Genomic DNA, 17,157 nt, shown 5'->3' with positions numbered 1-17,157 from the left:
AAACTTCACATTTACAGCCCTCCTTCCGATCTGATGTTTGTCTTATGGCAAGCTCAGCCTTGGCCCAGAATGGGAAAAAGTTTCAAGACAACAGCAAGAAAACGGAAAGTCAGGCAATTGTATAATAAAAATCTGTGCTGTGGCTTGACACAAGAGCCAGGATGCTGGCATGGCACAAATCTTGACTATTTGAGTTGTCAAACTAAATCATGTTTGTTTAACATCAACTTCTGTACACAGCTGCCAAGGGATTTTTTTTCAAAGGAAAAGACTAAAACATAAATTAAAAGGAAAACTGTTATACATAGTCTCAAAATCTATTAGCAATGGGGTTTGGATCTTGTAACATAAATTACAGCATAAATTCTTCCTGTTACTCAATAAGGCTGCCCAATACTTCAGGAGGATAATGGTGCTCAGGCAGGGAAGGAGATGGGTAACACCACAGGGGTTACTTCACCCTGCTCAGATGTCTCTGGAAGGAGACTACACATGATGAGGAAAGTGGCATTTTCAAGAGCTCAAAAAATGTCATGGGGCAATGGGAAGCACTTTCCTAATCTATGGGCTTCCTGCCTACCAGATGTTTACACCTTGTTTCGCACAGTGACAGTGGGAATCTCTGAAGTGCAGGTTGCCAGTATGTGCAGGGTTTATGGGGAGGTTTGGATCTCAGAGAGGTTTCCAGGGGCTCTGCTTGTATCCTTGTGGTGATGGTGATCATGGTGGTGGTGGAGAGGGTCCTGGGGCTGGGTGAGGGGAGGGCTGGTTTTCTGGGGAAAACAGCAGTGGGAATGAGGAGGATGAAGATTTTTCTTTGACTGTGTTTTGTAAAGACAAAAAAAGCAACTAGGAAGGAGCTTGGATATCAAGACCTGTTTGGATGAAACTGAGACTGTACAGAAGAGTATGATGACACAGACATAGGGGTCTCAGTCCACAAAGCAAAGCAAGATGGATCCAGACCTAGGTCTGAGGGGAACTGGCAAAAAACCTTGTGTACTGCAAAACCTAGGGTTAGACCTGCCTCATGCCCATGCATTAGACTGCCAAGCAATGGTGAATATAGGTCTCTAAAATAGTGCAAAATTGGGAGTCTGAAAAACAAAGTATTGAGTTCCTATACAGTCTGCAAAGTGCAATGCAGAGGAGAGGAACTGGAGCAATGATTTGCAGTTGACTATGATGCCATCACACATGTCTGAACAGGAGCTGAGTCTGAGTTACTCACTCACACATCTCTGCCCATGATAAACCTTGGGCGTGGTCATCAGTCATCAAGCCTCTTCTCCTTGTGGGATATCAGGTCTGATGGATGTCTGCAGCTGAAGATATGTTCTGATTAATTTTGGTAATTGCAGCCAGAAAGCTTTGGTTTATTACCTTCACTCCCTCCTACTGACTGCTAGGCGCTATGAACCCAACAAACTGCCTGTCCTGTTGTCCTCCTCTGCCTTCTTCCTTTCAACTTCCATGTGTTTAAATGAAAGACAGAGCAAAAAATAGCTGCACAGTCCTCCAGACTCGGTGGTATTCGGGGAGCACCATGAGGCAAATGGGACCTGCCAATCAGTGTCCTTGTACTGTACAGAGAATATTGCCATGAGCTGACAGATGAGTCACATCAAGCCATAGTACCTCTGTTGTGATCCTACTGATTTCTGAGTGGCTGTGCTTCCCTTTGTTATTTATTAATTTTCAGTAAGGATCCCTCCCAGAGCTAGCTGCCTGTACTGAAAGTTGAAAATGGAGTTAAGCTTTTTGCCAAAAAAAAAGGACTTTTTGGCAAATATATAAATAGCCTTTTTTTTTTTTTTAGGGACTTAATTAAAATTGGTTCTGTTTTACTGATGTTTCTTTTGTGTCTTGGCTTCCTGAGCAGAAACATTCACACCTGAGGACTACGTGGCTGATCCTGCAAACATGAAGCGGTATAGTGTGGATCCTGCCGATTCTGCCTTCAGTTGCATGGGCTCCATGTATTCTATGCGGCAGAGTCCTGCAGATGGACGTCCTGCTGGAGGCTCCTCTTCCTCCTGTAGCCATCGTCCTGCCCAGATGTCTTCAGGAGGGTCCTCATCTACTGGCCTGCATCATCAAACCTCCAGCCCAACAAGGAATGGGACCTATCTTGAAGGAAACAGAAGTGGTAATATCGTATCTTCAATTTAACAATGTGTGTTGCTATATTGATGCCATGTTGGAGTCTTAACTCACTCCCAGATTCCACAAGAAAATTAGCGAGGTTGGTTTGGGTTGACATCCATCCAGAACACTCACATTTCCATTTAGACGGAGAAATAATAACCTATGTAAACACAGAATCAATCTGTTCATCACTAAGTAAAAAGGAGAATGTTTCCTAATGCTGTTATTGTGTAAACATATATTATGTATAATTGTGTGGCAATCACAACTGTTATTATCAACTTGCAGATATAAATATTAATATATAAGGCATTCCTCCCAAAGATTGATACTGCCTACAGACAGGTACCTGTTATTTGTGTGAACACCAACTGTGTACAAGGTATGATGCCAAGCAAATCCAAATATTAGTGCCCACCTCAAAGCATTTTAGCAAAAGGGATTCTTTTGCTTGAAAAAGACTGCCTAGAAAAAAAATTTATATTTAGAAATCATCCAGCTCACTGCTCAAGGCTCTTTTATCCCTCAGGAAGCAAAGTCACAAGAAGTTTATCTTCAAATTCAAGGGATGTCATGGGAACCCCTGAATTCAACAACCCTTCTTCTTCCCTCCCTTTGTATATTTGTCCGTAAACCTGTAGGATTTATGTTTGCTGGGTCAGTCACTGTGACCGTTAGCTGTATACGTTACTAGCCATGACTTTTTTTTTCTTCTCTAGGAATGTCCTGGATCATCAAACACATTAGCTAATTCACTGGACTTCTGTTAACTTTGTCCTTGTTTGCATTTTCCAAGTTCTCCATTAACAGGTCTTTATCAGTAGTGATTCCAACAGTGTCATCACCCCTTACTAATTATTCAAATTTCATTCATGCATTTTTCATCTTCAAGACAGATCTAACAAAGGAGTTGAATATCTCAGCCGTTTTTAAGTCATTAATTTCTGTGCCTTCCTCATTTATTAATAGAATCTACTGTCACTCTGGTTTTACTTTTTTCAATCTTGATATATTTGCAGAAGTCTTGCTGGTTCCCCCAGCCCCTTTGTCTGCCGTCACCTCATTACACTGTCCTTCTGCCCTTGCATTTCCCCAGGAAACTGCAAGTGATTCTGCATATTCTTGCTTGGTAAGCCACTCCGGAACCTCTTTCCAGAGGCTGCAGATCTTTGCTTAATTCCTTCGCATCCCTCACCTCCCCAGTGTCTCTATTATTTCTTTTTCCCAAACATTCACTAATTACTATTTTAGAACATTATTCATCAAAATTACATATTGCCAGTATTTATCCTTGCATTTCTTTCTTTGTGTTTGCCTTCTGAAATGTTCAATACCTACCCAAACCCATTACTCACTTTGCTACTATTTTTGCACACTTGTTTTCCTGGTTTACCCCCGTGTTACTCTATTATACAGAACACAGATAGGTGTTGGGTTCTCATAATACTTTTTTCCTTTACTTACAGTCAACTTTACTCAAAGCAAAGTGGATAGTATAGATAGTACAGAATTGCACTACTGCAAACAACTTGGAAAAGGTTGTCACTAGGAACTGGTAGCCTAAAGTACAAAGAGGAGGAAATGAAAAGCCACTTTCTTTCAGATCTTGTTCAGTGCCTCTCAGGCTGGCATGATCAGGTACTGGGAGTACAAAGAGGCTTGCTGTGCACAGGATTCATTTTCCCTTCTCCCACTGCTTCCTCGGAGCCTCCTATCAGAACTGGGACCCTTTCGTCAAGTGTTTTAGTTGGCAGCTGCAAGGAGCCAAGATTTTACAATGTTGTTACTTGCACTTTGAAAATCTGTCTTATTCTGCTTGGGATCAGTCGTTATCTCTTTGTAGCACGTACAAAGGGTCAGAGCAGTTCAGAGCAAAGGTCTGTCTAGCCATGCATCCTGTCTCCAGCATCAGACAGCAGCACACCCCAAGAAAGAGGTAAGTGCAGCGACGGTGATACTTCCCCACTACCCAATCCACCTTCAGATATCTGTGGTTCAAGAACTTCCTGAAACAGAGGTGGTGGATTCATATTTAGCAACCCTTCATAGATTTTTCTTCCCTGAGTCACTCAGTGGTTTATTGAATACTTTCTACTTTTTCAGCATCCACAAAATGCCCATGCTTAAGAATGTGTCATGTGGAGAAAAGGCTTGGTTGGTATCAAGGGTTTGAAAGTTTAAAATCAGAACTCCTTGAGCTTGCTCATCCGCATTACATTCCCTTCTTGCTTCCAACTTAGAATGTCATTGTTCCCCAGCCTCAGCCAATGTCTTGTGAAAGCTCAGTATGGTCCTGAGCAAGAACCTAAGTTTCAGGAAACAGCTCCATCTCTCTTATCATGGCTTCCAACAAAATCTGCAGTCTTCACAAAATAAAAGCCTAAAAGATGGCATGTCCTTTTCCAGAATTGAACCAGCAGAGGAGTCATAGAATGTCCATGCAATAGACTTTTCAGGTTCCTATATTTCTCTGGCTTAAAACATATTAAAGCACTTTGAAGGAGGAAAGGAGAAGAGATTGCTTTTGCTTTTGAATGAGATATCCATGACATGTAGGTGTTTCTGAAATAGTTATAAGTGAATTTAAGCTGTTACATACATTTTGGGATAATAGGACTCATCCCAAAACTGCTTAATATTTTTTATGTGATAAGCGTTTGACACTTGTATAGACTAGCTCCTCTGGGACCTCTGGGTTATTTAGCCATCTCAACAGTAAAGAATCCCTAAAATTGACAGTTAGGCAGTGAACATCATGAAAATGGTTATGAATTCTTTGATATTGCTTATTTATATTTATTATCAATTTATTAGTCCCAGCATCATCCATTGTTGATTAGGGTCTGCCACAGAGGTACATGCAAATGCATTTTGATTCACTGTCAAGGTCTCTAACAGGGAGAATAGCAACCCCCTGTGCCCCACCAATGTAGAGAAGCACAGAAAGTTAGCACATTGTTGTGCCACCACCACCATCCATCCCATTTCCTCTGATCCACTCAACTGCTTTCTGGAGACTCCAGCAGAGATTCTCCTGCAGTCCGTGGCAGGATTTGGGTCCTCTGAGGCAGAGAAGTGCCATTTGCTCTTGGACACAGCCAGGCAGTTTTCAGGGGCTGCAATGGGGAACACAGTAACATCCATGACATTGAGGTGCCCACAGATTCATTACGGTATCACTTCTAGCATTAAAGAAACCGTGCTGTTTCCAGCCACAGCCTGGTTTCATCTCCAACTCCATTTGCAATAGCATCACCTCTGTAACACTGGAATTCCCAACAGCAGAGTCCTACAAAGCGTTGCCTGCTCCTCCTTAAAATTAGACACCCTGTTTCTTCACAGTTATCAATTCTTTCACTCACCACGCTGCTTCCACTTTTACTGGCAATCCAGACTTTTAAAAATACATATCCTTCTGGCCTTAGTGCAGCCACACTGAAGTTTGATTGCTGGTTTTGCAAAAATCTGTCTTGCAAAGGTCTTTGGAATCTGTGCTCTCACTACAATGTTTCTGTTTTTCCTCTCTCTATGGATAATTTATATGCTGCTGAATCATAAGTAAGTAAGGATGAGTAAGTGGTGCATGCCAGTATCTGTTCTTAGCTTTCTCAGTTTGCATACTTACAAGGCAGGGATGGGCAGGACTCATTAAAAAGAGGAAGAATTTCTCTCTGAAACCTCAAACCAATCCTCTTTATTTATGGATAGTTTTGGAAAACAGCTTGCCTTATTTATCATGGTGGGCAAATATAATGGAAAAAACCATAACCATAAAACATATCTCAGTGCATAGCAGAACATGTCTTTCAAGCGGAATGGATGAGATTAAACCTCAAAGCTCTCATTAATGCAATCAGAAGCTTGATGCCTAATTCTCCATGATTATGCTAAAAAATTCTGAAAAAAAAAAAAAAGATCTCATTTCAGAAAGCCAGTTGGGGCTGCTAACAGATAAACATGCACTTTCCTGTCATCGTTTGCCAAATTGAAGCTCTTAAATCAGGGAAGGAGTAGTCAAGGACATCATAAACCTTTCCAAGCCTGCTTACATAACAAACAAAGCCTTTATTCCAAGTAAGAAGAATTGCGTGTTCAACCATAATGTAATAACCTTAGCCTTGCCCTGTAGCTTGTTATTTTAATGTAGATTTTATTATCCAATATTATCAGTTAATTATTATCACCTGAGGGCCTTTGTTAGCGAGGCAATCCTGCTTGCTAATACATTTATTTCCTCAAAACATTTATGGGTGCAGGGTTTGAAGTTTCTCTTCTTCCAGAGTAATGCTGAAAGCACCCTGCGGGTGCTGGATCCAACACCTCCCTAAGGTGCTGGCAGAGGAGCTGCTGACGGCATTGCAGGGCTCGGTGCTGGGTGCCATGTCTTTGGCAAACACAGCATGCTCATTAATTTTTTAGGACATTTACAGCTTGAAAGTTTGGATGCTTTCAGTGAGTTGCCTGTTTTTTGTGGGGTTTTTTGTTTGGTTGGTTGGATTTGGGTTTTTTGTTTTGTTTTTTTTTATCTTTTTTCCTCTTTCTTTTTTTGTTTTCCCCTGCAAAAGAGAGGCAAAACAAGAAAAGCCAAAATAAATATTTAATGCCAGCCCATGGCCACATCTCATGTAGCAGGATGATGCTCTTGCGCCACGTGTACAGTGCCAGGAGCATGAGCAGTCGCTTTGTTGGTGGGACAAAAACTCTGCTTGGTGGTGCATGGCATCTCCTGCAAGTGCTTGCCAGTGCAAACTGATGTGCTAAACCCAATCTTTTTCGCAGACCTCAACATTCCCTGCATCCATGAATATCCAGTAATTGTGTTCTTCCTCACACCTGCTTTTCTGAAGCCTGTCCTCTTCTCCTGTGCAGTGTGCCATAGACTTTTGAAAAGTGTCTTCTGCTGTGAAGTCTTCCTCCTGTCCTTGTTTATAGTGGGAGGTGATTTGTTTTCAAAACAAATAAAACAAATCCCATTCCTCTACGCCTTTGAAGGTCTGCTACTTCTGCTTAGTTTCAGAAGATCTGCTGCTCCTTATTACCCGCTTCAGTGCAGTCAGAGAGCCCTTTAAGATTTCATTCCCCCCCCCCCTTCCCCTGAGGCAAAGAAATCATTTAGGCCTGAAGCAATATTAAAGTTCATCTGTCACTCCCTTTCCACTCTTATCTATCAATGACCATACTCCCCCTGGGTTCTGTTTGTTTGCCAAGAACATGTTTAGGGAGTCTGTTATTTATCTTTCCTTCTTTTGCAGATTTAGCTCCATTTTAGCATTGGGTTTTCTTGTCATGCCTCTGCAGCCATTCAGCTGTTGACTTTCTCCCTCTCCATTCTCCTGCTCAGGAAGGTCCCAAGGACAGAGGTGGGGGGGGGCAGAGAAAAGCCTGTGTGGGGTCATAACTCAGACCAAGCCACACCTTTCCATTGGCTTTGCAAGGCTTTAGTCACAGACCCGGTATCTCCAGTCATTTCTGCATAGACAATGGTCTTGACTGGGATGCCTGGAGACCTTCCCCTGCAGAGGAACCTCTGCACTCTCCTTCCTGACACGGCTTCAGAGAGGAGGGGGAAGTGCTTCCCTCTGATTACCTAAATTTCCATATCCCATTCCATTAATTTGAAAAATTTTTGCCACCTGTCAAAAACAGGAAATTGGATTTGACCTAGATTATGGTCTCTAAAAATAATTATTGGTCGCGAGCACTCCCATCTCTTTGTAATCTGAGTATTCATTATCATCTTGATTAATTCTGATGACAGGATGGCATAGGATACCCGGGAGACATAAGACCTCCTCATTTATCTACTTCTTAGGTTGAGTGTGAATACCTTCAGATAAGAAAAAATGTATAGTACTTGCCCTGCTGCCATCAAACACTTTCATGCTTAATATAATCTTCCAGCCAAGTGATGCTATTGAAACAAACCCTATCCTTTGTATAGACGTGAAATGCTTCATTTTCTTTTCTAAACAGAGAGATTACACTTAGATATATAAACTATGATGTTAAAAAGCCAAGCAAATTAAACAATAAAATACATTTTAAGAGATACAGAAAACAGTTTCCAGGCTTCCCAGCTACAAACTGTGTTCCAGATATTTGTCTGCAAACTGGTGGTATCCCCATTTTACTAACAACATTTAAATGTAGCCCTTACACACAACTCAAATAACACATCTTAATTTACTAAAAAAACAGCAGAGTATCCAGGACTTGTCTCTAGGCAGGTAAATAAAGATGAAACAACCTTTGAAGAGTTAGTACCTACACACAATTCTTGTTTTTATATTATTATATTATGGCTTTGGTAGGGATTTGAGAGGGTTATCTTCACCTGCTAAAGCCTGGCAGAGTTCTAGTCATGTGGTTTCTTCAGAAAGGTCATTTATATATTTGTCTTTAAAAAAATTAGATTTATTCTATTGATTGCTAGATTGCAAAGGACTGAATAGAATTCCCCTGTCATTTCAACCTTTCCTTCTCATCCCCTCTTCCTTTCATTATAGATATTTCCAATACCTGTGAAAGCTTCCAACTGCTCTCGGGGCTTTCTATTCCCCTTTGCCCTTTCTTGGCATTTCTGGAAGCAGCAGGTTGCAGGCAGGAGTCACTGGTCTGGGGGCTGATCTCTCTGCATGCAGTGTGAATCCCAGGCTAAGCCCCCTGGGCTTTCCTTACATTCATACAGATTTAAGGGAAAAATTGTGATCCTCAGTAGTGGCAAACATCTGCCCCAACCATGTTATGACAGTAACATAGAAACTTCTGCAATCCTTTGAGCACAGCCAAACCTTTCTCTCTTCTCCTCTACTTTCAGCTGCTTTGTGAAAGCCTAGTGTTCTCCCTAACCTTGACTTTGAGGTACTGAGGTGCCCAATATCTCCACACATCAGGTGGCATCCAGACCATTGGCAGAGCAGATAGGGGAGAAATATTTGCCCCTCTGCCTCCAAGACGAGTCTCAGTTCTCCCACTTGTCCCTGAGAAAGTTACTCGCTGTTACTGGTGATCCAGGGCTTGGCCAAGATTACCCTGTTCGTTTTGCATTCTTTGTCTTCATCACTTCATGCCAAAGGCTCCAGATGGTGTCTGTACCGTTGTGTATTGCATTTATTCTGTGAGCGGAGCCCAGGGTCGCCTGAGTCCATACGAACACCAATCCTCGCTGTCTAATTAAGAGGACCTGCGGCTATTCCTTGTCCTTTATATCCAGAACAGTGACTTAGCAAATGAGAGTGTAATTATCATGATATTTACATCACATCCCATTATGAAGCCCATCGACCACATTTGCACATTCATAGCTGCTGCTTTTTGGAGTTCATCCTTTGTTACTGCAAAATATACCTCATTGCATTATACTATACAATGGTGTCAAGAAAGAAAGGGCCAGTATGCACATAGAGCCATTATTTGGCATTTATAGGCAGAGTCAGAGCTAATATAAATCAGCACAGCTCTATTGAAGTCAATGCAATGACAATCTACTTAAGCCGCAACCCCAGCCCACTACATTTGCTCACACACATTAGGATCGTGTTTTGAGTCACTCATGGGGATTCTCATACATTTCATTTGTCTATATAAGACCACTATTTCTCTGGAGAGCTCAGCCCTTCTCTCCTCAGCAGCTCTCACTGCCTTCTTGGCTACCTGGGGCTTCTCCAGGCTCCAGTTTAGGTATCTGTGTTCTTTCTCTACTTGCACTCTTCAGTTTCCTTTTTTGTCTTCTGTAATGTCTGCTTGCTTACCATTTGCAACTCTCTCCTTTAAAATTGGGCCTTAACAGAAAGAAAGAAGCAGGTCTAGACAAGTAAGATTTTATCCTTCTGTGTGCTGCCACCTACTAATGCAAAGTTTGCTTGGTGTGGATATAAACAAATTTAAACAGCTCTCCTGTAACCTAGCATAATACACTTCTTGTAATAGTGAAGCAGCATAAGTGGGGTGCAAATTACATTCACGTGGAGGCCGAGATTTATAAATCTGCAGAGACATAAATGCAATAAAAACATAAATGCACTTTCATTCCAATGTGCCTTTATTCACTTGATTTAAAGCTACAGCAAGCCTAAGTGACCTTAAATCATCCAGGGCTTATACCATTAAAAAGTCACATCTGCAATGTTCATCTTCACGTGTTTTAGTAGCTTTCCAAATAGGCATTCACTGGGGACCATCAGCTTCATGAGAGTGTAAGATTAGGTGTATATGGAATAGAAACCTTCCTTTAAGCAATAAGTCTAAATATCTGAATGCACAGAAAAAAACTGTTTGCTAAATCCTGGTTTTATCCTCTAGCCTTCACATTCAATGGCAAAGTTCTTTGTTTAGTGCTGAAGCACTTTCTCTCCAGGTGGGAGGGTGGTGTCTTCTTGAGCCAAGATCCCTGCTGCTTGCAGATCAGACAGCAGGGCAGCTCCCTTTAAGAGCCTGGCAGCTGGCACATTTTTCCTTCCCCAGCAGGAACCTGAGGATTTCATGTTTTTTAACGCAATTCGCCAGCTGGGATCGTGTCTCCTGATAAGCAGTCAGAATGGAAACTGCTCCAAGTCCCCTTCTGTCCCCACCCCACCATCTCCATCTTGGGCTGATACTTGCACGCACAGTTCCAATGTCCAATGCTGCAGTGAGGCTGACTTACCCCTGCACACTCATGAACCAAGGAAACTGCTGTGCACCGTTGTAATGCACTGTTGTGGGCTTTTTTGTACCAATAGCCTCAAGTCCTTCACCAGAACAGCAAGACACAACTCGGCCATCAAGCAAGAATCCCTTGACCTGGACAGTGGATGACGTGGTTTGTTTTGTGAAGGATGCAGACCCTCATGCTTTAGGTCCCCACGTGGAGCTCTTCAGAAAACACGTATGTAGAAGCCTGTTCTTACTACTTCTGGGTAATTTAAGCCAAGTGTATGGCCAGTCTCAAGAGATAGACAGTACACGTCACACATCCCCTCAGCTGACTTTGGCTGTGATGGGCAGTGTTTGTGTTTAGACAGGTTGAAGACAGGGCCCTGCAAGGAATTCCACACTACCAGCGTGTTTGGGCTGACAAAATGTTACTTACCACTTGAGAAGGTGGTCAAACACTGGAACATGCTTCCTGGGGAGGTGGTTGATGTCCCAGGCCTGTCAGTGTTTGGCATTTAGATAATGCCCTTAATAACATGCATTAAGTTTTGGTCAGCCCTGAAGTGGTCGGGCATTTGGACTAGATGATCACTGTAAGTCCCTTCCAACTATTCTGTTCTGTTCTGTTCCGTTCCGTTCTGTTCCGTTCCGTTCTATGCTGTTTATTCTTTAATGGGGAGACCCTAACAATGTCTTCAGGAAAAGCTCACTATGTGTTCCCAACTACATCAGTGTAAATTCTTTCTATGCTAAGCCCAAGAGAAAGTGCTGGGGATCTGCTCATTTTTCATTGTCAGACTGGCACAAAAAAGCCTCATCTCAATGACAATTTTTTCCCAGGATACCTATGATTCTTCTCTGAAGAGCATTTTTTATGTGTCTCCAGATACTTAGCAGGAGAAACCCCAAACAGCTAAGCTTTTAATCTTTTTCCCCTCAGTATTATGTAACTACATAACCAAATTTAACAGACCTACCGACTCACTGGAGAATACGATGATTGTTTTTGCTAGGCAATCTCCAGTGGTGCAAATGATATTATCCTTAACTGATAAAGGGGAAGACTGTAAACAGACACATGATTTAGAGTTTCTTGTTCTGCTGCTGTATCTGGAGTTGGCACCAGTGCGTCTAATAGCAGCTTCAGCTTCCTCCTCCATCTCCCCTTGATCAATTCAGTCTGGCTATGAAAATTAATTTTACCCTAAAAATGACTTGCTTGTGTTCAGCTGGAGGTCATAACTTTGGATTGTAAATGCCTCGACCTAAGTCTAACGAGAGGAGCTCCCTAGCCCTGAGTCCTGAGCAGCACCTCAGGCTACAAAGCAAGTGAGAGGGCTTGATCATCAGGTCCATGAGCACTCCTTGCTCATGTGCCACTAGGAACAGGTGGGAACGTGGGCTGTGGACAACAGCTGAGGGAGACAACTGGTGGACTTCCAGATACATCCTGGGTGCAGGGTTTCCACATACTGAGAAGAGGAGGTAGCTGAGGAGCGAACGAAAACAAAGATGAACACAGGCTTGGTGTCTGCTCACCCTAGGCAGGTGTTGAAGACATCTTCCATTCTTTAGACAGGCCAGTGGGATTAAAACAACAGAGCAGGCAACGCATAGTGGTGCTAGGACCAGATCTGCAATTACAGGTCAGATGCCAGCCTACATTTCCTGCTTTCTGCAGAGAAGTCAGATCTGCCTTGTAAGCTGATAATGAAAACATGGTCTATGTTGGCCATTTGGGTTACGAGGCAGATAAACAAGCCACTTTCAGATTTAAAGGAACTTGCATTATCATGAGTTTTTGAGACTATCTGAAGGGTCTGTATATTAAGAGAAAACTCCATTCAAGAGAGAGAAAATTGCCATGATCTGAGCCATATAGGTACAATCCAAAGAAAAGAAACATTTAAAGTTGAGCTTGTTAATATGAGCAATGCATAAGCACCATTTTTTACTAGTTTCAGTTGTAGAAAAGGACAGCACAGCATGCTTCTATCTAGCAACAAGGCAGTGACGTGCTCCACACAGCCACGGACCAACTGCACTTGAGTATGCCACTATACTACAGCTGCTCTGTGACCAAAGAGATCAAGCTAAATTGCCACTAAAGACTGTCCCTGTCATCCTTTGTTGAACACCAAGCACCCACGGCCTCTACTTATCATTGGTTTCCTTGTAAAATATGCCATAGGTGTAAGAACCTGGGTAAGAATACCACACAACTCAATTCAATTATGCCTTTGAGTTATATATGTCCCTGCAATTTTTCAGCCTTCAAATCTCATCTGGATTAGCATGGAGACCCCAGGGGTGAGAGACAAGTGATTAGTCCATTAACCTTAGCCATATCTTCCTGTATGTTCAATCTTTCTATGCAGCAGGTGCATAATTTACTTAGAAGCACTTACTGTCATAGACAAGGCCCAGCTATCCCCTAAAATCGTTGCGCTGGCAATCAGTTCATCTGAGCTATGACACTGGGAGGGAGAGGGTGGTGGGACCACTTGAAAGAAAAGGCTGGGAAAGGTATCCTGCATGCAGGAAGTGTGCTTTCCCACTGCTATATTAAGCAATTTGGGTGTTGTCCACAGACTGCAGAGCCAGCTCTCCCAGCACGCAGCCTGTATTCTGCACTGCTGCAACAGGCATTGCAGGATGGCCTGGCTCTGTCTGTGCTCTTCCCACCAGGAGCAGGAGCTTTTTGCCAAGAGCTCTGTCACAGGCGACTCTCAAGAGAGTCCACCAAAGATCATGAAACTGCCCACTACCTCCCTTCTGCTGCTCCCTGCTCCCTCGGCAGGGCTGTGTGCCAAGGAGAGCTGAGCCTGTAGCTGACTGATCTTTCGGTCTCATGCAAAGGACCCATCAGCCTGGCAGGACCTCGTAGCAGCACTGTGCGAGAGCCCCATGCAGTGCTCTCACAGCAAGAAAGACTTAGTAGAAAGACTGAAGAAGAGAAATGGAGGAGGGGAAAGAGTTACATGGGGAATTAGCAGGTAGAAAACTGAAGCTGGAAGGGATCAAAGCAATGTTATGGTCTGACAGTTTAATTATGGCCAGTGATTGGCAAATCCGTGTATGAAGGAGACAAAAACCTTTAACATAATTAATTCAATTTATTCAAATAGCAACCTGTCTCTGCCAGTGCTAGACATCAGACTTACGAGCATGCATCTTTCTCTAGAACTCCATCTTCGAGTGTTTGAGCACTGACCACAGAGCTGCCAGGAGCTGCACTCCCTGTTGCAGATGGTGGCCTTGCCAGGGCTGATGTCAGTTCACGACACTGCACAATACAAAAGAAGGGTGATATATATCACAGCCAGGCTGTAGATCCTGAAGTCTTTGACTGCATTCAGAATTAAGTGCTTATACACCCATGAAGAAGGGGACTTTCATCCTTCTCATACGTATGCTGAGTTCACCCCTTTGCAGGAAGATGACAATGATCTCCTGCAACATTCTAACTTGCAGTGGGCCAGATCTCAGCTCATGTGAAACAAGCTCATTGCACTGATGGTATTGAATTTTACCAGCTCCAGACCTAGTTCAAGACATTTTGGGGGAGCTATTGCAGATTTGGGGACCATGCTATAGTATTATTCTTTTTAAATTATTTTTAAAAAAGCTGACACAGTAATACTGCAGAGAAGTCAAGCCAACAATCTGCTCAGGACATGGCTAATATGGGATATTTAATTGGATATGAATGCTCCCTCTGGCATACTCCTTTCATGGAGTTTAATTTTGACCCCTACACAGTAATAACAAAAGAAATAATAAAATGCTGAACTCAACATTTAGAAACAGCTGCCTCCACACCAAACCCTTGACTGTTTTTACCCTATTTGCACCTCTTGTAACTGCACCACAGTTACAAGACGTTTTTTTCTTTCTTAAGCAAATATTAACTGCATGTAATACTTACTCTTTCCCTTAGCTTCCTTAAAATAATGGGAAGGAGAGGGGGAAGGTGAAGACAGTTTCTATTAAGGATAAAGTGGGGGTTGCAAAAAGAAGAGCATTAATTGATAGAGTTAATAAGAAAGTGACCTTAACTGCTCATCAGCTAAATCACCTACTGAATGGAATAATAATGATCAGGGCAAATTAGGATCCATTGTATTGCTTAATTAGTAAGTAATGGATCACAGAGGAAAGATCTGACCATCAAAATTGCAGAATACAATATATACAGCATTAGTGTGTACATGTATGCACACATACATAGCTCTAGTGATCATAGCTCTCTGATCTCTACATATGTTAAGTGTGATGGAGGCTGTGGGGATGGGTAATATATTTTAGGAGGTCCACTAATATAGTCAGGAAAAAGCAGACAAGCTTAGTATCCAAGGAAGGACAGGATAACTGAAAGCTTCTGTGTTTTACATTCCATGGTAAAACGTGTGTTTTCTCTGTGCACCTGTGCTACTTTGTGCTCAGTGCAGCCAGTAATTTCAAATGGTTTTCAAGCCAGCCAGGGTCTGGGATAAACAGTTGAACTTGGTGGCAATTTCCTCCACACACATGAGGTTTAAATTGAATTTGAACAAATTTTATTAATAAATCCAATGAAATAAGCAAGTTATTACTGTCCTCTATTTAAGAAAAGGAAGCATATATATATATATATATCTATCACTGGATATAAGTATACTAGAGACAGATGAAACATGCAGACAGGCAGGAACAAAGCTGGAACTGAGATTTAGAGGTGAGCTTATACCTTGAAGAATAAAATGTAGTACTTGCTTAAACCCTCCATTAGAGCTTGATTCTGTCATACCTAGGATTTCAATTTCTTAAATGAAATTTCAAAATGCATGACATTTCAGCTAGCTCTACTCTAAAACACATGCTGTTTCTGACTCACCTTGTTTAATGTGTCAGGACACAGCACTGGAAGGGGGTTAACATATTCTGATTCTCTTTCTCTCTTTTGAAACCAGGAGATTGATGGCAATGCTTTGTTGCTGCTGAAAAGTGACATGATCATGAAATACCTGGGGCTGAAACTGGGACCTGCGCTGAAACTGTGTTACCACATCGATAAGCTCAAGCAAGCCAAGTTCTAACAGTTTCTTGAACAACAACAGAATATGACCTAAATCTAAATGGAAAACTAAAGGTAACATGTTGCCTTACAGAAATGCATTCATTTGCAGATTGCTTTTCCTTCTTTTTTAACAAAGACTTTGTCTTTTTTAACATTTGTGCATTGTCACCTTTTTTTAATCCAGTGGGGTCTTTTGGGATGCTTTGTGTTACTAATTTGCCAAAAAGTATATAATTACAATAATTATTTTGTATCATTAATATTATGATTATAGTAAGTCCTATTTTTGTAATCAGAAGTGGAAAATCAAAACCAAACACAGCTACGGCATATACTGAGAACTGCTGGAAGACTAACCAAGGGTCCCTCACTTGCCAAGGGTCCACCTTGGAGGAGTAACTGCTGACCTGCATCAGATGGGCTCCAGATCCAACAACCACTGATGCTCAAGAGCTGGGAAAGGGCAGTGTTTGTTCACTTACTGTGTGATGGGAACTTCTCCGTGTCTTGCACTATCTGGAAAACTTGAATTCTTCAATTAAAAAAAAAAAAGGAAAAAAAAGAAAATAAAAAAAAAAAAAGAAAGAAAATAGGGGGAAAAGAGGGGTTTTGCTGCTAAAGTACTTTTTCCCACTAGAGGGAGCAGCCCTAATAGACTTGAGGCTGGCGCGCTGAAGCCATGGTGCTTTCTGTCTGATGAGCTTTGACCATCCTGATTCTGCTATCGAGCACATCCGTAAATACCACCAGGGAATCGCAGGCTCCCAGCAGGATAAGCCCGTCACCACTTACAGATAATTAATTCAAGAAAAACCCAAATGCAGAGAGTGTTTCTGACAGGATGTTTCCCATTACGCTGAAGAGGGGGTGGATGGCTCCCACGATGTCTGGCACGCTCAGCTATCGGCTCCCTTCCGTGAGCCATTCCTCTCTGGTGTACAGTTTGTGGCACTCTAAGAAAAGCAGAATTTCTGGGTTTGGTTTAGTTTGCATTTTAAAAAGCCAGGGAGCCGTGTGGGAGCGCTCCCTGTGAGGAGCTGGCAACGCAGGGCACACCTCTGCACTTTGCGGTCAGGTCCAGGGTGGACACTGTAGGGCTGGTTTCGGATTGTGCTGTGGCTTTCAGCATGTAGCAGATGTGCCAGGCTTTCCCTCTCAAGGGGATCAAAAATAATGGTCTCACCCATATCTTAAAGGTACAAACTGATATTCCATGTAGCCAAGGGGAAGAGGACATGACTCAGGCTGAGGAAGTAATCAGTGGCATAGGTGCGCTTTCTTTTTCATCCTTCCTAAGGAGGACTACAAAGGGGCAC

General features: G+C 42.4%; 1 protein-coding gene across 1 annotated transcript in view; it reads left to right on the top strand.

Moving 5' to 3' along the window:
- The window catches only part of SCML4 (Scm polycomb group protein like 4), a 69,569-nt gene extending 52,772 nt beyond the window's left edge, over positions 1-16,797 (top strand). The window contains exons 7-9 of the mRNA XM_061366762.1: positions 1,883-2,149; positions 10,869-11,014; positions 15,735-16,797. Coding sequence (XP_061222746.1) covers positions 1,883-2,149; positions 10,869-11,014; positions 15,735-15,860 — 539 coding nt within the window. The 3' untranslated portion in view covers positions 15,861-16,797. The remainder of the gene's footprint in view (positions 1-1,882; positions 2,150-10,868; positions 11,015-15,734) is intronic.
- The last annotated feature ends 360 nt before the right edge of the window (positions 16,798-17,157 follow it).

Source organism: Neopsephotus bourkii, unplaced genomic scaffold (genome assembly GCF_033783945.1).
Source record: "Neopsephotus bourkii isolate Nb327-2 ecotype Australia unplaced genomic scaffold, CSIRO-AGI_Nbou_v1 NB_1358, whole genome shotgun sequence".
NCBI classification, from domain to species: Eukaryota; Metazoa; Chordata; class Aves; order Psittaciformes; family Psittacidae; genus Neopsephotus; species Neopsephotus bourkii.
This window is presented reverse-complemented; position numbering and strand designations above follow the sequence as displayed.